Source organism: Abramis brama (genome assembly GCF_963993115.1).
Source record: "Abramis brama genome assembly, chromosome: 21".
In the NCBI taxonomy this organism is placed as follows: domain Eukaryota; kingdom Metazoa; phylum Chordata; class Actinopteri; order Cypriniformes; family Leuciscidae; genus Abramis; species Abramis brama.
The window spans coordinates 32,199,656-32,224,621 of NC_139983.1; the positions used below are offsets into that span (position 1 = coordinate 32,199,656).

The following is a 24,966-nucleotide window of genomic DNA, read 5'->3' on the forward strand; positions in this document are numbered from 1 at the left end:
CTACCTCATGAAGATCCATTTTAGTGACTTAGGCTACTGTATGTTCACACTGTCAGTCCAAATCCGTTTATTTGTGTATCCTATTGGAATCTGATCTAAAATAACTGACGTCCACATTGTTTATCGCAACAGTTCAGATCTGATTTCTGTGTCCATGCCACTCTTTCGTTTTCCGGAATATCTGCATTGGTTTCTATGGCAATGATGTTGTGTTGGTAGGCCTACTCCAAAAACAACAAGCACAACATGAAGGCGTTTGCAATACAGACGTAACCAGCTGGATGTACATTATCCCTTACATATAAGTTAAGCGAGGTTGTACATTAATGAAGTTGTAATTTTGCAATGTGTATTTGATCCGCTATACAGCTCTGACACAATTCGAACAGTCTGCACAAGCTCAACAGTATGTTATGTGACTTGAGAACAGAACTATATTTGTGGGCCAAACAAGTATCTGTTCCTTCAATAATAGTTTGCCTCTCCAGAATCTTCCAGCTAAATCACATTAGCAAACAGACTTCTGCCTGTCCCAAAGCCAGCACAGTAATTGGCCTTGTTTTTTAGATCTAGACAAACATCTTTCCAGAATCTCGATGGGTTGTCCTCTTTTCTACCCTGCCAATATATACAGAGATTTAATTTCCAATGCAAAAATAATTTGTTGTATTTTAGAATGATTTATCCAGATCTGCTTCTCTCAAGTTAAATTCCAGTCAAGGATATTTAAAGTCAACCTAAAAAACTAATGTTGTGACTGACTTTATAATCATATTGTGATGCATTTCAGAGTAAACTACACTTGAACTCTCGAATAAGTGAGACTTTTTTTTTTTTTTTTTTTTAAGGCAATCAGTTTGAATGTTTTCTATAGAAGACTACCTTCTATACAAGGTTTAACATGTTCCTCGTTTCAGCCTCTGAGGAATACTGACTCTTAAAAACATTTTGTTATTGGCCCGGACATCTTTCAAAAAGATTGGAGATTTGCAGGCTTTATCTGTGAGCTTCTTTTTTTTTTAAGTTTTTTTTTTTTTTTTTTGATCTTATTGCAACCGAGGCTAGGATATAACAAAGGTTGCCTCCACTTCAAAGTTGTTGTGTTGCAGTCTTTTCTCCTCCACACTTCAAGTCACAGGGGAATGAGAGATTGTATAGGCTTTGCCTGGTTAGTTGTTTTGTTGGTATTGGTATGCAATCACACTTTACTATAGGTGTTGCTGCTTCTCAGGTGTTATCTAAGTGTGCATCTTTGAAAGATATTTGTGTGGCAGCAGTCTGAGCTTTTTCGCATACTTTTATTAGAATTTATAATCTGGATGTTTATCTAACTCCTGGTTCTTCATTATTTGTCAGTCTGTGCAAATATACTTTTCACAGGCTGATAAACTGGCAGTCACTTTGTATTATGGCACAGTGGTATGGTATAGTGTTCCCAAAGCGTCAGCTACTGACACAGTATCTCGTTCCCTACTCAGGGAACCAAGGTGACCTATACGCAACTGAGATATTTCTCATTGAAAGCAGTGGACTTACTGACCGTGTCGCAATAAAGAAACTAAAGGGAGCATTAGCTATCTGCATGAATGGCATGAGTGAACGTACAGGGCTCTTGACAAGCAGCAGAATTAGACATCTTGGTGGTGTGATTTCTCAAGGCTGCACTGTTAGGCTTAGAGTTAGATGTCACTGTAGATTTAGCACGGTACTGTAAAAACCTACAGTACAATACCACATTTCCACATTACAGTAAAATACCTTAGCTTATATGGCATTCTGGGTAATTTTGATTGAGTGAGATTATTTTACAGTATAATTTAGTGTTCCTGTAGCCTTGGTGGTGGATTTCTGGAAGTTCGTTATCATTATTACCAGTTACTTTAATCACTTTTATTATACAACTCAACAAGTGAATTATCTAAGGGTTTATCTCGACCAAACAAGAGTTAAAAAACAGCGAAAAGACAAACCAAGATGGTTTTGGTGAGTTTAATTTTGTTTTTGTCAGGTTTTATTGTGTTTTACGATGGTAAAATTACTGTACTTGTCATTGGAGTCTGGTGGGTTTGAAGAGAGCGATAAAATGCAGTTTGTGTTTAAACAAAAAGGATCTTATGATTAACAAAAAGGTCTATCTCTGTAGGGATCCTTTCCATAATGTTGTCCAATCCGAGCCTGTCAGTGGCAAAAACAAGCACTTTGAGTAGACATACATTGACGGCGCACAAAGGCTCAAAAAGATTACGACTGCAATGGATGCAGTCAATACTGGACCAATTTCAGTAAGTCATTAGACACAAAAACATGGGAAAACAATGTCCAGGTTGAAAAATACAGAAGTTTCCCTTACAGTGTAAATGGGTGATTTGTGGTTAGAGAGCTTGTCTATTGGTACCAGTTTCACCACTGCTGTTCAGTTTATGTCATTAGTAAGGGGTCCGAGCTTGTCTGAACAGGTTGTACTGCCAGACAGGGAGTGAGCAGGAAGACCAGGAGGGTGGTGTAGAGGAAGATGATGATCGTTAACCCACATGTCAACAGCTTCATTCAGTCCTTGATGGAGTTTGAATGGAAAACGTCAAACTAAGGGCCAATGGCCTGTTTTCCACCACCCATATGCCCTACAGTTAGTGTAATTTTTAAGATAAGTCAAGTTCACTCTTAGGACAATGATTCTTAACCCAGTCCTCAATCTTTCCTCTCTTACATGTTTTTGTTTCATATATATTCTTGCACACTTAGAGTACAATTTACGGACATGAAAGTATTTTAAGTAACAAACACAGTACTAAAATGTTTTTAAATGTTTTTGAGTTTTTGATAGTTTAAATGAACTGACTGAATGAAAAAACAGCTTTGACAAGAACATTGTTTAGATTGCCTTTGAATTTGTAATGTTTTTCTTAATTATAATAGTATTACATTATTAGTAACTATTGAATTATATACTATACTAACTATAATTATAATATATAATATTATCATTATTATTGTTTATTATAATTAGTCATATTTACCAGTAATGTATTAATATAGATATTATAGTACAATACAGTATAATACAATAGTTATAAATTACTATTCTGTATACTGTAAATTGCATTACAGTACATTTACTGTAAGCCAAAATACAGCAACTTGCTAGGCAACTTTGTGTAATTACACAAGGAATTGTTTCCAGTGTGCACAGATATTTACTTGATAGTTTTTAAGTGCAGGGAACCTCAGAGGAACAGCTTCAACTTCTCTCCCATCTTGATTCATTCAAGTCTCTCTTTCGAGTGATTTCTCTAAACACATAGCCTTGCTTGTTCCATTTACATTGCTGTGCATTTTAAGCAGGCCATGTGGTGGGCTTCTATGGCAATTCTCCATTACTGCAGACATGAATGAGCTTTTTGTTTGATCTCACAACTTGTTTTCCAAGACGTCTGTTGCTTGGTTCTGGTTCCTGTTTCCTGGATTTGGTTTGAGCATTTCTTTCCCCTCTTCTAACCTTCAGCTCTGAGAGGAAGTAATTTCTGAGAGAACCTCAACTGCTGACAACTTTGTTCCAGAAACTTTGTTACAATAACTACAAATCCTCACATAGCCACATCCCACTTTACCAATAATTCCACCTCCCAAACCCAGGCCAAGTGTCCAGAGCTCCAGGTGCAAGCATGGATCCAAACTTTCTACAAGGCTTTGTAGATACAATGGAAACTAAACTGTAACAGTCAATGAAGACCACATTGCCAGACCGGAGCTACAGTGGTTGTCGTTCACTCCGCAGGCCCTTCCAAAACAATAGCACTTCCATAAAAACATAACCTGGAAATGGCTAAAGCCAATTCATTTAAATCTGTATTCCACTGAGGCTTCTGAAAGCAGTCAATGTCTTCTCTTTCTCTCTGTAATCAGGGAGAAAGGGAGTAATATCCTGAAAGTGGCTGACCACAGACATGAGTTTCAAAAGGATGGTGTCTAGAGGAGGAAGGGAGAGGCTGTGCGTGTGTGTGATAAGTGTGGTAGACTTTTTGGCTGGAGGATTCAAAGAAGCTGTAGTTTTCCAACATCCATTTCAAAGGCTTTGTCTCGCAATGAAATGTTTACAATTCTGAATCTATGAAAAAATAAAGCACTTCCTTGCAAAGAATGCTAAACCTTTCTTTAGTCAGTGACTAACAAAAGAAAAAAGTAGCCAGAGACATTTAGTCTTTTTAGCCATCTGCTAAAAAGATTGATTGATTGAAAAATGATTTACATTGTGAAGGACTCACCTTTTTCTTGCTGCAGTAGATCTGCCATTTCTTCTCGTCAGGCAAAGCAAACATGGCTTCCCTGTTCTTGTCTGTGAGATCCAATTCATCCTGAAGAAAGGAAAAGACACGACAACTGAGCCACACATAACCTCATAAAAAAAGTATGGTGATCGATATAATGCCAGCTCCATTAATTTGTCACTGTGTGTGTTGTAATCATTACAGCATAAAAATAGAACAGTGTAGTTCATGTGTATTTGCAGTACATTCAGGTGTGTGTGTAGAGTGTGTAAGTTAAAGAGAAAGCGTGTAACAACCTCAACTTTACATATTGTAACAAACCACAGGATTAGATCTCATGTCCCTTGCCGTGGATTTCCAACTATTTCCAATCCAGTGAGTCCTGGGTTTTAAATACTGTGAAACTCACATAGCCTCAAGTGTGTGAATGACATTAAATTAGAATAAAAAATATCTAATCATATTAATGAAGTAAAAGGCAGCACAAGCTGAGAAAGTTCCTGCTGTATCAGTAGCCAATGAGCTTGCAGCTCAGCATCTGCAAGCACATATCAACATTCTCATTTCCATTACCATGCCAAACACTCTGTGAAATGTATAATATAATTTAAATATTATAAATTCAATAATATAAGGTTAAATATGATCACAATAAAGGGTGATTTATACTGAAAATTAGATGTATTGTTAATTCACTGCATGATACATTTCATTCTATTATTCTATTCATTTCATTTTTCAATAGAACTCTAGATTATATTTCAGGAACTGAGTTTAAAAGGAACTGACAATTCGATTCACAACTGTGCAAGTTCTCTATATAGCCATGGGCATACAATAATAGTGAGAGAGGGAACAAGGAAAAAAGGCAGGGTTAAAAAGAGGGAGGTGCAGGAAAGACTTCGTGAGGGAAAGATTTAGAGATGGTCAAAATGGAAGGAAGTCATATGTCGCCCACAGAGGACTGACAGGAAACTGTGTCAGCCAGCAGTGACCAAGCAGAGAGCATCATGCATCATAAAAAAGCAAGACAAAAAAAATGAAGAAAGAACAACTTAGAGGAATAGTTCGTCTAAATATGAAACCGTAGAGTAAAATGTACCATAAAAGCAGGCCTGATGTTAAACCTAAATGCTTCATGTGTGTCTCATTTTTGACAACAAAACTATAATTGTATCTGTACAATAATTCAATTACATGACGGGCTATGACGAAGTATAGCATGGCTTTTGAAGAGTAGCAATACAGTGAATGGGTTTCTACGGACTACTTTCCTGGGGCCTCATTTATAAACGTTGCGTACGCACAAAAGAAGGCGTACGCCGCTCTCTACGCAATAATTGGTATTTATAAAAAGCAAACTTGACGGGAAAATGTGCGGCCCTTCACGCAAACTCTGACCCAGGCGTACACACAAAAACGGGTGAAATGAGAAATGGCAACACCGTCGGCAGATGGAAGAAACACGTGAAAGTGTGTGAAACTGTAGATCGTTGTGTAAAAGAAATGGCAATACTGCCTCTCATAAATAACATGAAGACTTCACAAAGCAAGTCTTACAATTAACAGCCTACACAAACACCCGTTTGATCGATCTGCAGTGTAAAACAAACAAAATCAAATGAAGATTACAACAGAAATGCAAATAAACACATATTTGCAAAAAGATATAAATATGTTCTGCAATAATATTAGCATGTTATGCAATTCATCCTCATAACACATCTGTAGCTTGTCAGATGCAATCAAATGGATGGTAATAAAATGCCATGATGCCATCACAATGCGTAATGACGCACAATGGCTGATCATGCGCTTCACGCTTGCGCGTGAGTGAAGTTACGTTTCTTGGTTTTCCTCTGTGTTTGCCATGATTTCGCAATCAATGAATATTAACTTGTGGGCGTTTCACGGTCTATTTATGGGCAACTATGGGCGTGACATGAAGCCGCAAAAGCTGCGCTACATTTAGAATTGATTGTGATTTATTAAGGGAAAACTGCGTAGGATGTGCGTGCGCATGGTTTTATAAATCCGAATATTTCTGTGCGTACGCACGTCCTATGTTTCATCCGTACGCCACTTCTGACGCAAATCCTACGCAAAGTTTTATAAATGAGGCCCCTGGTGATTTTTCTTTTTTTCTTTTTGTCCTTGTAGGACGTCGACAGCCGCAGTCCACATTATGAAAATGAGCACTCTGGAAATTCAAAAGATATCTTCTATGTTTTATTAAAAAATAATCAGTGATTCGGGGTTTGGACAACACAAGGGTTAGTGATGATGGATTTAGGTATTTTTGGGTACACTATTTGTATAAGGGCAATAAAAATGTGTAATTCCAACTGAAACGCCCTCAATAATATGCAATTTTGCCTCTAAATTAATACTCCATTAAGAATGAGTCGTTCCTATATTGGCAGAAACAATCTCTCACAATGACAGCACAAACCAAACCTAATTCGTCGCACATTTCCTCTACTGACCCACTCCCTTCTCATCCAGATCTAATCAGCTGATTCACGATGCGTGGACAGAAAGGTTGACTGAGGACATTGAGGTGGCAGCATTAGTCAGGAAGCTCATTGGCCGATACCACCACACCCAGAGCTCTCAGCCACGGAAATGAGGAAGAAACACATCTCTGACCTCTCCACTCCAGGAAGGCTAGGCAGCCGAAAGGAGGGAAAGGGCTGTGCCGTTATTATGCCATGTTCTGTAATCTTCACACATTATTGTATTAGAAAAAAACTGTCTGACTAATCAGGCATCTGCAAAGGCTGTTTATTTAAGAAATTAACTAGTGGCATCCAGGGTGGGGCCGAGAGCCATGGGAACGGAGTGAGGCCTATGACGCGAGTGCTGATGTGCACACCACACCGGTCTCGAGTCTCACGGAGGAGCTCCGGAAGGATAAAAGGAGGAGTGATGACAGTTCAAGGCTGAAAGAGGACAAGGCCTAGACTTTATTTTGTGTTTTATTATGTTTCTGTCAGGACCATTATCGTCAAATACACTTGACAATTAGCATACAGTTTGGATTGGTGGTATGGTCATGTTCTGGGCAAGAACCCCCCGGGCGCATCCATGCAGCCTAGTATGGATAAGAGCAGGGAGAGCAGCCATAACCCCCCTTAGGGTAAACGGAACAGAACCAACATGAATGTATTGCAGATATCATTAATTCAAGATTTTAAAGTACAACATGATTAAAGAATTTCTTCTGATTCAAGGGGAATCAGAATGCCAAATCCTGACTGACGAGAGGTGGAGCTGGGGATGGAGGAGGGTAATAAGCGCCTGAGAAACGCGATAGCTGCTGATAATACAGAAGGAGCTTATATATGAATACAGTGATAGGCGTCATATTCCTATAGGTAGACGTGGATCAGCTGAGAGTCAGCTGATGCGAGCTTGACTAACGTGACCTGCCAGAGCTGACGCTACGCTTGATTTTTATGCGTCAGTCGTCCATGAGGGGCTATCGCTTTACTTTCATTTTGTTGTTTGTTTAAACTTTACGTTGATCGTTCGCCGGTTCCCGCCTTCTCCTTCCCTCATCAACAAACTTTGTTACACAATATTAATTAGGGCTCTGTTGTTCCAAATACCAGCACGGCTGTGATTCGCCCGGCAACACGTGGCCACAAGTAATGTGGTCGTGCTTATATTCGGACCATCGTCATAAAAAGCATAAATGTGATATTACATTACTGTTTGTCCAAACAAAACCAAAGCAGGTTTTGGTTAAGACCAGTAGGTTAAACATTTTTGCAAAAATGGATTAGATTAAAAAGTAAAATTAGAGTTAGTTCTGAAAAAAGGCATCAAAACAAGTGGCATCTGATTGGGCATTCAGGCATTTTAAGTGCATTATGGGTGTTGAAGTTTTCCTAAGTATTTTGCACAAGGGAAGACAACAGCCATTTTTTTTTTTTTCTTTAGTCAGGTGGCACCGATTTAATTTTTCCCCGCCTTTCTACTGCATAGACAGACAAGTTTTATTGAAAGCCCATTACGCCAGTGATGAAGTACTCCTTTAAGTGATGGCACATCAGTTAAATTCTATATTAAAGGATTAGTAAACTTTCAAATAAAAATTTACTCACCCCCATGTCATCCAAGATGTCCATGTCTTTCTTTCTTCAGTCGAAAAGAAATTAAGGTTTCTGAGGTAAACATTCCAGGATTTTTCTCCATATAATGGACTTCAATGGCAACCAATGGTTTGAAGGTTCAAATGTCAGTTTCAATGCAGCTTCAAAGGCTCGACATGATCCCAGCCGAGAAATAAGGGTCTTATCTAGCGAAACGATCGGTCATTTTCTAAAAATAAAATAAAAATTATATACTTTTTAACCACAAATACCCGTCGTGTACCATCTCTGAGATGCGCCACGTATTGCGTCATCACATTGTAAAGGTCACGCTTCACGTCATCTTTCTTATTAAGTTATTTGTCTGTGTACTCCGGTTCAAAGAGGTTGGGAAGGGCGAAAAACTCCATCTCATTTTCTCTTCCAATGTCAAAATCGTCCGACATCTTTTTTTAAATTTATTATTATTATTATTTATTTATTTTTCTTGACCTTTCCAACGTGATGACGCAATATGTGGCGCATCTCAGAGATGGTTCAAGACAGGCATTTGTGGTTAAAAAGTATATAATTTTTTTTTTTTTATATATATATAGAAAATGAACGATCGTGTCGCTAGATCAAATAAAATCCTTATTTCTTAACCCTGAACTCTTATTTCTTGTCTGGGATCATGTCGAGCCTTTGAAGCTGCATTGAGACGGACATTTGAACCTTTAAACCATTGGTTGCCATTGAAGTCCATTATATGGAGAAAAATCCTGGAATGTTTTCCTCAAAAACCTTAATTTCTTTTCGACTGAAGAAAGAAGAAAGACATGGACATCTTGGATGACATGGGGGTGAGTAAATTATCAGGAAATTTTTTATTTGAAAGTGAACTAATCCTTTAATGCATAAAGTTACTGCATCTTGTTATTGACAACCTCTTCAGACTACACATATATAATCTTTCTCTGTGCATTGATTTGTGTTTCATGTTTTTTTTCTCCCTCAAAACTTTGTGGCTTCTCATGTTTCTCTTTTTCTCTGATGGCAGGGACACACTTCATCTGTTCATTCATCTGTTCATGCATCTGCTCATTTCTGCCTTCAGCTTTAATGTCAGTTCACCTCAAGGATCAGCCGACCTGTGTCATGTCCTCACAAAACTCATTACCACAGCTGGCCCACGTGCCCATTTCTTTTAACAGTAAACACGCATACACATGAGTGATTAAACACATATATGCACACAATCACAGTGCACTCAAACACAAGACAATGTCCCAGTGACAACCACCACACAAACAGATACAAGATACAACCACAACATACAACTTTCTGATAAATTCCACGTGTTTGCAAAGAGGCTGTTGTTTCCAAATGTGTAAGCCATTTACTGAAGTCTAAAACAAGATCATTATCACATTTTTCTGAACGCACACAGCCACGTGTCAAGAAAAAAACTGATGTGAGGTTTTGTGTTGCACGAGTTGCTGATTGATTGCTTCCACTCAAGCCTGTCGTATGATCTATCACCATCATGAAACAATCAATCAGAAGGAGCTAATTACTCCAGTCTCGTTTACAGCTCGTATCAGCATGGAAGGGTTGCTTACACGTTTACTCTATAGGCATGCGTGCAGTCAGAGACAATGACTGTCTGAATTGACCAAAGCTGTTAACAGTTGGAAGATTTTCTTCTTTTCAAACCTGATTCTGCAGCAAATGGCTCTCAAATCCTCAGATTAGAGAGCTATTGTGAAAATAGACAACAGATATACAAGTCAGCTATGTTTGCTATTTAGCTGCAGTATGTAACTTTTTTGGTTAAACAAAAAAAAAAAAAAAAAAAAAAATCTGTTTAGAGAAAGTATAAGACAGTGATCAGTGTTCAAAACTGTCTCCCTTTCTTACACCCCGATTCGCACGGTAAGCTTATAAAATTGATTTATAATTTGAGCAGTCGGGTCCGATTTCACGGGAAATGTTAGTTTGAGGTTATTTCATTACAACACGTCCGTATACAGAAAGAAAATGACCCGGCTATGATATGGCATATACTGAGGATGCAGTTGCTTAGAATTAAAAACGTATCATCTAGATGGCTGCTTTTAATTTAAAAAGTTGATATCTGGGGAAATCACCTGTTGACAAAACTAAGAAACCTCAAACTGCTAAGAGCATGCAGTCAAAAAGGGAAAGTGACAGAGCCCGTGCTAAAATGAGAATACGGTAAATATCGGCATGGCTTTTCAGAGGTGGCGACAACTGAAGGGATTAATATGACTGAGCAAGAACAAACAAAAAATAATTTATATTTTCATTTGGTCCGAACAAAAAAAGCAGATATGTTACTAAGTAGTAGGTTTTACTTCTTATTCTCATGTTGATGTACAATGACAAATCCTCTCTGTTGTGTTGATCACACATTCATCACACAGCGGAGCAGTGTCGAAGCACAACCCGTTTAAAAATAACTCTCCAAGTAACTTGCAATTTTATGTTTCAAACAGAGATGGTGATAGAGAGGCAAAAGGTTTGTGTTGCAGCTTTAAGTTGACTAGTAAACATATCTTAACATGCTGAAGTTATGGAAAGGAAGGTAATTGTGTTGGAACTTTACTTTAAAAAGCAACATTTTTTGTTTGTTTGTTTTTGTGTTCTTGTTGCGCACAAGGCCTAATGTAATGTGGTGGAAGAGTTGTTGGTTTTTTTGTCAGTAATTAAATGGATTAAATAGAATGAACATCTGAAATAATGATGGAAATTCAAAAAGTAACTTTTTACACTAACTCCGCCCACCATTGTCTGACTGAGCCAGACAAAATTACAAAAGGAATCCTGCTGATAGTAGTGGCATGGAGATTAAGTTGATAAATATTTTCGAAAAGTGGAAATAAATTGCCTAATGGGTATTTAGTAGCGGGAATAAAGTGTTTAACAGGTATGGTTAGGCGTAGGTGTAGGGGAGGGCTTTAATACATTGATGTGCAAACAGTATTTGCCACTATTTACGCGGTGTAAACAGCATCTAACTACTATTTACACTTAGTGCAAAGATAATACTGTTATTTTCACTTTATTGTAAATAGCATCTAACTCTATTTGCACTCGGTGTAAATATCCACTGCCTATTTATTATTACCACCAATCAGCAAACCTACAGGTTTATATATATTAAATATAAAACAAAATACATTCACGTCTGTGCACAAGTGCACAACTTCATCCCAGAGCGGAGCCACTGTTTCAAACTCATATCATATTCCAAAAAACTGTTAATCCTGTCAACAGTGACCCAGTTCTGTCAGGTTTCTTCCAGCTTCCTGTGAAAGAATTTTTATCAAATTATTGCAACAAGTGCATGATGTGACATATTTTTCATATTTTGAAAACACTGTCACTTAGGTATTTGTTTGGTCTTTGGAGAACATGGACAAGTCTTGCTCCACATGTGGTGCAGCCATTTAAATGTCTGGCAGAGCAGGGTCTGTGTGTTTATTTGTTTGTTTATAGGGCTAATCCATAGTGAAAGAACGGTGTATGGCAGCAGTCTGCTTTTTTTTTTTTTTTTTCAGTAAAGCCAATGATTTGTTTGAACCAAATATTTTTTTTCTTTCTTTATCAAGCATGAGGCTGCTGTCATTTACCTAACAGCTCCCATATGTTGGGCATGTTTTGACTCCAAATGATGAGCTGCTTTATTTATTCATTTTTTCCCTTTCCACAATCTGTTTTTAGCTCAAATACAGGGTGGAGAAAGACAGAGAGACAGACAGAAAAAGAACCAGACAGAAAAAGACAGACAGACAGACAGAAAAAGAAAATTAATTAGTCTTGCAGTGGGACATTTTTTTTTAAATTCTCCTTTTGTGGTCCATAAAAGAAAGAAGAGCATGCAGCATTAGCACAACACCAGGGTGAGTAAATTATGACTTCATTTTCATTTTAGGGTGAAGTATCCCTATAACTGGATGTTTAAGTCATTTAAAGATTACATGCCCTACTTTGTTCATCAAACTGTATTATTCGAGATGCTCCAAACCACTGTTGTTTGGCAGCAGTGGAAATCAGTATTGAATTTGCTTCACTGAACTTGTAAGATTGCCCGAACCTCAATAATACAAGTCAGCATCAATTTCTAACATCAGTTTGGAACACTTGCAAAAAAGCTGATCATAAATTTTAGGAAACTATGCAAAGTCACTGAGACACAGATTGCGCCCTGTTAGCCTATCAAATTTTCCACTTATGTGTTGCATTATGGATTCCTTGAATGAATCTGGAAGTAAATTAAACAGATTTCATGGCAAAAACCACAACTAGCAGACTAGCCAGCAGATACTAACCACTAATTCAGAGAAGCGGGCATGCAGTTCTTCCTCTGGGGGCATGGGTGCACTGAACTCCAGCAGCTGCAGCGGGACACTGTCTTTCAGGTTGATCTCAGGAGGTTCGCTGCTACTGAAGCAGCACAGAAAGCCCAGGGCGGGCCGCGTGCGCTTCCGGGGAGGCATCCTCTCCAATCAGGAGGAGCCGACAACCAGAGAGCCAAGAGTCCGCTATCTATGGGGCATGATCTGAAAGAGAAAAAAAAGAGCCAATCAGTATTTAATTAGGACCACACAAAACGACTATGTTAAGGTAGCTAAACTTACATGAAATACCCGTTATCATATACAGTACCACCAAGCCTTGACATTAACACCCGCCAACCCGCCAAATGCAGGTGTATTTCAGCAGTGGCATGTAATGCAGTCACTCCTACTAGCCAATTGAGTGGATTGAATATTATACATAATATATACATTTTACAATTGTAGTCTTTTAAAAAGGCATCTGAAATAATAAACTAGTGCAATGTAGTGTTTGTGTAGAAATGTAGATTTTTCGATACTGAAATATCTGAAACTCTTCCGCAGGATACACAATACCAGCAGCGCGTTCTCTCTAATCTCTCCGACAGCGAGTTACACACAAACCCGCCTCCCCTCACTCAACTCGTATTATTTGCTCAACATGAATATTGTTGGTGTTACAGGGCTTGAATTTCAGCGTGGGATTGTGCGCATTTTGCATAATTTTACTCATTCCTGCAGATTTTATGCTCACACCCAAAGTGCCACCAAAATGAGTTTGTTTTCATTGCGTATTACACATAAACAGTAAAAAAATACACAAAACAATGTCAAAATGCTGGTCTTGCACAGTATTCACGTAAACACAGTTATGTTTTAAGTGAACGTAAACAGTTGAGAAAGAAAATGCATGTGTAACAGTATAATGGATCTGTGCGTCAGGTCTTAAAGGGACAGCAGCCTAATAAACCTGCTGCCAAATGCTGAGATATTATTAAAAATACCTATATGGCAGTCTTTCCCCATGGTATCAATGTCAAATTTGTGGCCAGTGAAAATGCTGAGTGGCTAGTAACTTTGGAAAACAACTAGCCACAGTGGCTGGTGAGCAAAAAAGGTTAATGTCAAGCCCTGTAAACCACAAACCAAATAATTTAAATGCATTGAAAAATATTAAGACAAACATCAAGAAACTGAATAAATGTGTCCAGAGTTCAACCATAGAAATGTAACCCAAAAACAACTCTCAAGCATGTTGAGAGTTTAGATTAGACATCCGTACTGCCCGATATGTTCTTCCCTCCATTAATGTACGTCACTGATATTGAATCTAAAGCAGTTTCACAGCAGTCCGGCAGCTTTAATTGCTCAACATCAGAATGGGAACATCAATGAAAGACAGAGGCTGTTCTAGAGGCTGAAACCCTTCAGAGCGGTGTGGAGTGGCCATAATGGAGCTGGGACTCTGAAAGGCAACAACTCTCATCCCTCTCCAACGCTTCTTCGGTCCGTGTGGGCACAGAGAATGGAACCTCCTGGCACCTCTCTGGATGTGCTGGCATAACCCCCAGGGCGCTACAAAGACCTCTCTGTTTCCAGGCTACAATGATCGCCAATGGCAAAAGAGAGGGAAAGCAAGGGAGAGCATGAGTAATTGCCATAAGAGGCGGCCGTACCCATCACACTCACCGGAACGGAGAAAACACAAGAGGGAAACAAGCCCAGCGTTCTTAGACTCACTGTTCTCACAAGTACGTCCACCATATTCAGAATGGTAGTGGTTTCCATTAAGCTTACCAAAAAAATGTGACAAGGAAATAAAAGTGTCAGTCTTGTTTATTTCAGATTATTTCTCAAACCCTAAAAGACAGGTGCAAGTCTAGGCCCTGCTGCAAAAACCAAAACGGTGTGACATAATCTAATAGCTCTAACTAGCTTGTCCATGATGATCGGACAGGTTGAAACCAGGCCCGCTTGAGCGGAACAACCATCTAGACCAGCCCACATTGGCTAAAAACCATGTAAACCAAAGCAGGTTGATGCAGACAGAACGCAATACTATTAATATGAATACTATCATATGCTCAGATAGTGTTTCCTACTTTGTATCTAAAGTACCACAGCGAATTAAGGTAACATGGAAAAAAATGTATACTGTATGTTTTTTGTTTGTGTTTTAGTTAAGTTCGTAGCTTGAATGTGATGAGAGAGAAGGACTTAAAGAAAGAATAATTGCCGCTAAATAAATGAAACAATTAAAATCTCATCTTCTAGACTGCCACTGGTTACATACACTGATAAAAAAATTATTTTGTGGTGAAGTAAATACTACAGAAAAAAAAACGTTAGTTCAGGCAAGAATTTAAAAAACTAAGTAAATTCTATATTAGTACTCAATTCAAGGTTGTAGAAATGAAAGTGTAAATATCAACGTTATAAAATTAAGTACATTTACTCAACTTTTCTGATACTGGTGCTCCCATCATGCACTGGGCCTTGAATAATTAATGAGGTTGATTTTTCACTGTTTTCCAGTTGTATTTACACTGTTTTATCATTGCTTTTGTTGTTAGGATTAGTAACTTGCCATTTTGAGACATTTGTGCAAAAACTTGCCAAAGAAAAATTAAGTACATTTACTTATTGTTTTTGTCAGTGTACAACAACAAACAAACATAACATGTTTTTTTTATGAATCAGTGAACAAGACAAAATCACACTGATCCTTAGTAAAAGAGTTGTAAAATAATTGTTAAGGTAATTATTAAGGAACTGGAACTTTTATGTAAAATCAGAACTAAAATCATTAAATTCCTTATGATTTCCATCCCTAGGAAGTAAATCAAGCTCCCTTAAAGCCCATCAATAATGTATCATCAGTTTTAAATGGAAAATCACATCACTGCATAACCATAAAGTTATTTTTGTATAGCTTCTACATAAATTCTTCATGCAGTTTGCCTGTACAGCTCTCAAATAAATGCTTATTTTACAGCAGTATAGAACAGCAGCAAAGGCTATCATCTGCATACATTAAAGGAAGCAGAGACTGAATATCCGTCTCTAAACATGTTAAACATCTAATAGAGTGGTACTGCCAATGTACTTGAATGAACCCTTTTCTTAATAAAGCAACAACATTCTGAATATATAAACGCAGCAAAGACAAACACAACTTTTATCTTTAACACAGAGATAAATTTAGGACCTAACTTTAATAATTTAGTGTGATGTCAAGTCTCAGATGCTCATGAGGATTGGTGAGGAGGGATATTTGTGCAGCGAGAAAAAACTAATGATTTACATTATGAGGTTCAATTACAGATGAGATGCTGCCTACATATGCAGTAGAACGGCAGCTCAATAAACGAAAAAAGGAGACTGGCTCTTGCAAATGAAAGACAGAACTTCCATTTCTACAGCTTCCATATTAAACAATGCTTTTTTTCCCCATTCATTTTTCAAAGAGTAGTCTGTCTCCTCCTCATACCATCTCTAGCAGCAGTCGCATAATAATGTTGATGTTGTGTCTCATGCATTATGCCACAAGGTAGGGCATGACGGGTAAACTATGTGAGCAGTGGTGTATGAAGAGGGATAGGGAAAGAGTCAGAGAAGGGGGCTGTTGGCATTTCTCATTCAGCTCATGACTACATCCACATCATCTGTGTGCTTCTGGAAGTAGGTCAGTGGAGGAGAGGAGGAGGAGCGTATCCCTCGCACACACACTGCTCAACTGGTTTCTATCTCCTGCATTATTTTTTTCTTGCTTGTGTGATCAGCAGCATCGGTCTCAGACAGATTCTTTTCCCTTTACCCTACCATACCAATAAACGAAACATCCATATTCCTGCTCAACTAAAATTAGTTAGTGAAATAACTATTTAAACTGACGTGCCTTAAAAATTGTACAGTCAAAACCAAAACAATTTTTTCTGCTTTCAACACTGAATAGACCAGGTCAGTATTTACTTATTATTGGGACCATTACTGGTATATGTGTAACGGAGGCCAGCTAGTAGTTGCTGTGCGAGTAAACCTCACTCCTCTGATCTCAATAGGCGCTCTAGCGACAGATGCTAGAGGCTGCAGTCTTTAGCCTCCTTGTTAGAGTGCCTGATTCTCATGCCGGAGACCCGGGTTCGAGACCCGCACGGAGCGGGGTGTGAAGGACCCGGTGAGAGGGGTTACATTGGTGCCGTGACCCAGATGGGAGTGAGGTTTAGGGGGGGTGAGTGTAACGGAGGCCAGCTAGTAGTTGCTGTGCGTGTAAAACCTCACTCCTCTGATCTCAAAAGGCGCTCTAGCGACAGACGCTAGAGGCTGCAGTCTTTAGCCTCCTTGTTAGAGCGCCTGACTCTCATGCCGGAGACCCGGGTTCGAGACCCGCACGGAGCGGGGTGTGAAGGACCCGGTGAGAGGGGTTACATATGCTTAGGTAACATCACTATTATTTTTGTTCATACTTCGGTTAGTACCTTCAACCTAAGTATTAAACTTTGTTATATCTTATCCTACATCATTTATGCTACAGACACAAATGATACCTCAAATACCAGAGTATATAGTACTATAACTTTTGGTGAACGCCATCACTCCTCAAATTTCTTATTCTTCAGGAAGCAATTTATCTAGACAGTGATGTTTTAATATTTTCTTCACAATGTATTTTCCTTCTTTTTTTCTTTACAGATCTTCAAAATTTGTTATCTTGAAATCAGCCATTCTCAGAGTGTCACTAATCCTCGGTAAATTCATTAACTTACCATTTAGAAACGTTGCAGTCTAAAATTTGTAACTTCTTCTCGAGTCTCTCCATCAGTGTCCGACTCCGGTACGAACATGTAAGGCTGAACATCTACTGACAATTTCTGACATTTTGGCAGCATGAGATTCTCCAGTTTTGTTGTTGCTGGAGTTTCTGAAGCAGGAGCTGTAAAGGCTCCGCCCTCTTCTGGAAAGGGGGAGGGGAGTAACAGCTCATTTTCATTTAAAGGTACACACACGCAAATAGCGTGTTTTTGCTCACACCCTAACGCTGTCCTTCAGAAGGCTGTACAGACACGCAAACTCGCTGTCTAAACTAGACAGCCTTTCCTTATTCATTTGTCCTGTTGTGAGAAGTAGCATATGGAGTAAGTCAAAAATAATACTGGGCATCTGTCTACTGTCCATATCCAGCGTTTTCTATGTGCTTTTGACGTGATGCATCCGGTGTAATTTTCAGTAATGTTTATAATCTTCACCAACATCTTAATATTTGTGAAAACTAGTTTAAACGTTGCAGGCGTAAATATTAGTCATTCTGGCAGCTTGTTTTTTTCTTTCTTTTTTTGCAGTAAGGAGGATTTTTTGATGTCTGAAACTAACAGTATTTGTGTATAGTATAATGACTTCTTATTTGTCAAAATATCAAAGAACTTTGTGTTTTGGGATGTGTTTGCGCCTCTTGTGGAGTCCGATCAGAGCCGACCTATAATCTCAGGTTCGAGGAGAAGTACGGCATCACGAGTAATTGCAATTTGGACTAGTGCTGGAGTTCCTACAAGAACATTTCTCTGTCAGAGTGGGCACGGCCTGGTGACTCTTAAAAGTGAACACTTGTTAAGGGATAATTCTTTGGGGAGACATTCACTTGTCTTCCGTTTTATGTGTGGGATGAGATGGATGAGAACTTTCTGTCCCATTAATGTTCCTTCCTGGTGGTCCTGTGGTCCTGGAAGGCTTCACACGGGCTCCGTTTATGCAGTTGAAGTCATTCCCTTAGATACATGTCTTTCTGACTCTAAAGTTGGTTGATGGCCTTAACATACCTAAAATGTATTTGTAATTTTCAGGCCTTGTTGGTGAATGCATCCTGTATGGATTTCGCTCCTGGTTCAGCAAAAGTCTTTTTGCGACTTAAAATAGAGTAGGCTAAATCTTCAATCAGTGAGGGGATTGAGATTTACGACGACCACACGAGCCTGTGGTGTAAATCGGATAAGTCAATTATTTGTTTGTAGCTCATGGCTACAAAGCAAAAGATTTTACATCGGGTAAGATGCAGCACTGAATGAGCCTATTCAGGGAACCAGGGTAGCATACATAGACGACCTCAGCCATATTGAAAGACAAAAATATCATAGAGACATGGATGAAGGATCTTCTGACTAGGGCAATTAAACAACCAACCAGAATACACTCCAGCAACCACTCAGCAATGTACCAAAAACAGCATTGTGGCGATGAGTTTTGCACAATGTTAAACTCTATTTCCTTCTGCTGCAGTTACACATGCAGACGCCTCTCTCCCTTCACATAATTTCCTCTCTTCTCCACATAATTGTTTGTTCTCTCTATAAAGACAGAGCCTGGCCCTTATGTAATGCAAATACACTGCTCTACCCCACACGTTTCCCCCAGAATTCATTTCATGATGTTCTCACAATAAACCCAAGGGAACTCCGAGGAATCTTTGGCATTCCAAACCGCCTCTGTCACAGTGGAATCTTTTCATTTTCTTTCTATTACTCTCTCTTTCTCTCCCTGTTTTTTACAAGTAATATCAGGAAAAAACAGAGCAACAACAGTCAAAGCCCAACTGGAATAAATCTATTATGTTATGGGAGTGAAAAATAGGAACAGTTTTTAATTAAGTACAAACACGATAACTGGGACAATTCACATCCTACACATTAAAAGTGTGTACTTTGCTTTCTTGCTTACTTTTGAGTAAAGTAATACAGTACAGTAGCATCAACAAAGCCTACTCTGTCTTACAAAATTGTACTACAGCTAAATTTAATAACTGAAACTGAACTTATAACTAAAATTCATTACTTAACTTTTATGTCTATACATTTAAAAACAGCTGATGTTTAGAAAAGGTTCACTTTGCTAATTTATACAGCATATCTTCATTTGATGTGCACTCACAAATAAAAGGACACTGCACTCATACTGTAGCCTACATGCACTGTGTTAATGCACTGTGTCGGTTTATATATTGACTTTAATTTTCAGCATGAGTGTTATCGACCGCGATTATGCATTCTTGTCAGCCAATCTGGAGGATGGTGTAATGAGTAAATCAAACTTCCCCAGAATCTCACAATCAAGTTCATCTCTGGTCCTCTCACAACTCGAGGGAACCAGTTCACTTCAGCATTACTTCAGTGGAAACTGATGATTACACTTGTGCATTTTGTATAATTTGTGTCCGTAAGTGCATCAACCTTCTGCACCAATGAAGAGATGTTATATTTTTACATTTTTAAATAAACCAATACAAATGGCAAATGAACTTGAAAGCCAGTGTTCACCATGCTTTTTCATTGTATGCAAAAGAGCTGTTTTGACGATGATAAATCTTATTGTCCACAGGGAAAAGTCATGCTAACCAGTCTTGCATTGTACAAGGGAGAGTAAAGCATTTTAAATGTAAACATATTGTTCTAAAAACAAATCATGCATAATTATGCATGTGACTTTTATGACTTCATATTAATTAAGAAACTACAAAATCTGTATTTTTGTCTTCTCCTCCCTATCTTGTACACTATTCTTGTTTTCTATCATTCATAGATATTCCTTGATACTTGCTCTGCTGCCACGCATATTATCCGTGTATCATAGCAAGAGTCCCTTCACGGCACCCACGTGAATGATATGCTTTACATCTTTCAACTGCAATAAAAACGTAGGCTTTCTCTGCCGTTTTTGTTTAAGTCTGTACAATTTCAAACAGAAAGCAATTCTGTATTTGCACACACTAAAAGAGATTTTAAGAGGTTGTAGTTTTTGTTGTGCAAATCTTGTCTACATCATTTGATTAAATGTTACTTTAACGTAAATGGCATTGCAGCTCACTTCAAAACATGATTGTTTTAATGAGTTCCATAAAATGCATTTATTTCCATTGAAGTGAATGCTTTAAGATCAAATCAAATCAAATTTTATTTATAAAGCACAAAATCAACCTTGTTTGGCCAAAGTGCTGTACAGAAAAGTAAGACAACAAAAAACAAACAAAACAGAGAAAGAAACATAAAAAAGTTACGGTAGATTAAAAGCACAAGAGAAAAAATGCACTTTTAGCAAGGATTTAAATTCAGATAATGTGGAAGCTGTTTTAACATGTAGTGGTAGGTTGTTCCACATCACCCCTGTAAGCGATCACTTCACTGTAAGCGAGATCATGGGACGGAAGATGGCATAAGCCTGGTTTGTTAACGATGTTACCATGTGAAAACGTGTTAAAATCTATCTTAAACTGTCAAATGCATCACACCAGATATTGAGAAAGCAACATATTGCAATAATTGGTGCAACATTTATTAAGAATGTGACCAACATGTTTTCTTTGCTGCTTTATAGTTTGCATCTGGGACAATGGGACTATAATGGGAAAATGGTCAATATAGCATTCAGGTCATTGACTGCTGTTGTGTGTCAATTGTGTGTCTTTTGGCACGTGTGTATGTGTGCGTGCAGAGGGGAGTTGAATATGGAAGGACAGAGGGCATTGCATAAATAACAGGGCTAAAGTATTGGCTGACTGTATGCAAACATGGGTTGATTTATCTCATCTGCTTTGACTCACATTATCGCATGCCTGCCATGCATACACAGACATTTTAATACAACACATGTGCACCAACCGTCTTACTAAATCTACACAGTTATGTAGATTATATTCAAAACTGATAGATGACCATATTTCAAGCCAACGAAAAACATAACTTAGAACAAGGGGACTGGAGAGGATAAATCTATGAAGGCGAAGGAGTATTTACATGCCATGTATGCATTTGGCAGACGCTTTTATACAAAAGTGACTTATATTGCATGGAAGGCATACAGCACCTTAACTTACTGTTTGAGTTACAGGATTACAGAAAGGTCTTTGACCAGTAGCATGATCTGAGTTGTCAATGTGTATATCACATCTATGAAGGAGGACCTTTAAGTGCCTACGTGCAACAGAGATGATGCCGGGCAAACCCAACCCGTCCTATCTCTCCTCTATTCTCTCCAAATCACTTCCTCTCTCTCCTCTCGTAAGATAAGAGAAAGACTACAGCCTTTGGGGAAGGAGCAATCAAAAATGTCACAGTAAAAACCTGAGCCAAGCTGTTACCCATAGCAAAACAGTTGCCTGCTTCCAATTCTGTTTGAAGCTTTCTAAAAATACATACAAAAGCATGCTAGATATGACTTAAATTAACGAACATAGACAGAGGCAAGAATGCTTTGTGAATGGTCCCTAAAATGTTAATGACAAAATATTTTATAATTTTTTTGTAATAGTTAATTCTGTGTCCATGTTTTTGCCACCTCTAATCACTGTGTGTCAATGCATCTTTTGTGATATGTACGTAGCTTCAATACACTGCCGCTAATTAAATCACTGCAAACATCTCACAGCTTCTGACATTCAAATTTACATCCAAACTACTTGACATCATTGTTGTTGAATTGAAATGGGTCGGACTCGGCTCCTCGGACCGAGAGTAACATTAATAATCATGTTGTTATCCGATATTGTTTAAAGCATAAAACACAATTATTGGGGAAATTGACATTTTAATTAGATTTAAAGAATCATAACCTTTTTAGGGCTGAGGATCAGTACAGATTTCCTGACTAGATTTTGTTTCACAAGTCCTTGACTCAATATGGTACCGATAAATTTGGCTATTTTTCAGCTGTGTGAACAATTACTCTTTCAACTGCACACAGAACTTTCAACATTAACATTAACATCCACCCCTCTTGCAGTTTTGTTTTCTTGCAGATGATGACAACCCAACAAACAACTGGCCCTTTGCTAATAGAGCTTCTGAATGTGCTTTTCTGAAAGTTTAAACAATTCTGCTAAACTACTAGAAAAGCAAGGATCCGCAAAGAATGTTGATAAACCACGTTTCATACATTCTCTCTCATAAATTCAAACCATGTCAACATCTGCTTCTGGTCATTGTGAATTCATTCACTTTAACAAGAATTCTTACGATTAAAACAGAGGACTACAAATTGCAATGCGTCAGTTTGACAGTGCAGTTTATAACGCGGCTGTCGTATTTCTCTCCTTTAACGAAGACTCCAGAGAGCATTATAGAAATCAGAGGTCAAGGATGTGATGGATTTACCTTTAGAGTGGAAAATTCTAGGCCTAAATGCCCGTATTGGCAAGTATTCACATAAACACAGTCCGCTGAGAGAAAATCGAATGTGTATCAGTGTGTTGGATACATGCATTAGCTTAAAGTGACAGCAGCCTTATATACTGTACCTGCTGATCAAACAACAAAAGAAAACGAGAATCTGCTCTTGACTGAATAATCCTATGGTTTTAATAAGGATCAATGTATCTTTAATTCATACAGTGACGACTATGTAGTGTTATATTTTCACATTTGATTATTCAATTTCTGTAGTATTTCTTACTACTCTTAAATAGTCTGTACCTGAATAAATTAATGCCCTGTCGATTTTATCTGATATCTTTCTTGTATTGTATTTGTCCTATTATTTGTAATTTGCATTTAATGTTCTTATTTTTAATATCAAAATAAAATAACTATACTGAGATATAAGTTGTTATCGTGAGTCTAATCGCTCACCCCCATAGGTGTTGCTCATGCTCTCAAATAGACATCAAATGTGTGATTTATTTTGCGACAAGTGAACTTTTTTTTCACCATCGGAGTTTGATGCAGTAATAATTAAAAATATTGTCTTGTCCCTTTTATCAATATCATACAAAGATGTTATACTAACATACCAGTGTGCGTTTACATTGAAGTCTTAAAATAGACATTGAGTTTTTAAATCAGGGGTTAGAGTGGCCTATAATTTCTAAATGATGACAGTTTTGAACCTCAAGAAACATGAGACAAAAAGATAATGACGTTCATGACCCCTTTAATGTCCTTATGTACATTCACAGTTCTCTCCATATGTCGCTTGGTTCCACTCATGTGAAAAGCCATTTGCTTCAAACCATGTCAACATCTGCTTCTGGTCATTGTGAATTCATTCACTTTAACAAGAATTCTTACGATTAAAACAGAGGACTACAAATTGCAATGCGTCAGTTTGACAGTGCAGTTTATAACGCGGCTGTCGTTTTTCTCTCCTTTAAAGGCCATGTTGCAGGTTTTTTTTTTCATCGAATTTGTGCGGTTTACTTGTTGGTAATAAACATTTAAACTGTTATCCATTGTATTTTATGTTGTTGGGTATCACAAAACGGAATATAATACGAAAAAGTAGGTACTATCTTACAGCGGCTTGCAATTCTCCTTTCCACCACAATGCATTGCATTACGTCACGTTGGGGAGAGAATTTAATAAAGCCCGCCTTGAGAGCACTGAGAGTGACTAGAGAGACGAGTAACTTAGTAGACGAGACGAGAGTATTCAGATAGCGCAGATTATAGATAAATAGATAAATACATAGACATAGATAGACAGACAGATAGATATAGATAGATAGGCTAGTATAGAGAGAGATAGGCAGACAGCCAGATAGCATAACGTTAGCATAGATAGCTAGCAGCTAGATAGATAAATATATAGAAATATATAGTAGGTAGATTGACAATGGTGAACTACTGTGTTTGTGCTGAGTGTAAAAACTCTGGATGCTGAGTGAGGCACGTCACATCTGGTCGCGGGGTGAGCTCCTCGACCAGCGACCAAAACGCACTTAAGTTACTTCCCTACAGCACAAGCTTTCTAACGCAGTTTCCATGGGACGGCACCGCTCACACAAGCACCTGCCAAACACAGCGGCAGACACACGGCGGCTACGTTTGCAACAACATTTTCACCGGAGGAAGAGATAAACGCTAATAAACGCCCATATAGCTAGCATGATGCCTTCTATTTCTAGATGACAAAGACGAAGTTTACCAGTACTACTATGACAAAGGTTAGCGGTACTTATCTGAACTAACGTCATAATCACTTCTACTAGATATAAAGAAAACGTTGATTTTTCACTCGGTGCTATTCAATGACAGTAAAAAAAAAAAAGTGCCGTTAGTGCACTGCTGCTCGTAGACTATTTTTTACAGTCTATGGTAGACTAGCTCCAGTGCTCATTTCTGCGTTGCTAAATGAACTCACCAGGACACTTCACCAACTCTCCACTCATTCTCCTCGGACCATGCATTTAATTATTAAGTATTTATGACATTGTGGTGGCGTTCAAGTGCGTTTAACTCGTAAATACGATCTATACGAGATGACTTGAACGCACCATAATGCTAG

At 38.2% G+C, this 24,966-nt stretch overlaps 1 protein-coding gene across 5 annotated transcripts in view; it reads right to left on the reverse strand.

Moving 5' to 3' along the window:
- daam2 (dishevelled associated activator of morphogenesis 2) overlaps nucleotides 1-24,966 on the reverse strand; it is a 90,228-nt gene that overhangs the window by 44,860 nt on the left and 20,402 nt on the right. For all 5 annotated transcript variants that reach the window (XM_084097256.1, XM_084097259.1, XM_084097257.1 and 2 more), the window contains exons 2-3: nucleotides 12,697-12,927; nucleotides 4,263-4,352 (exon numbers count right to left, since the gene is read on the reverse strand). In XM_084097256.1, the coding sequence (XP_083953382.1) occupies nucleotides 4,263-4,352; nucleotides 12,697-12,864 (258 nt within the window). In that variant the 5' untranslated portion in view covers nucleotides 12,865-12,927. The remainder of the gene's footprint in view (nucleotides 1-4,262; nucleotides 4,353-12,696; nucleotides 12,928-24,966) is intronic.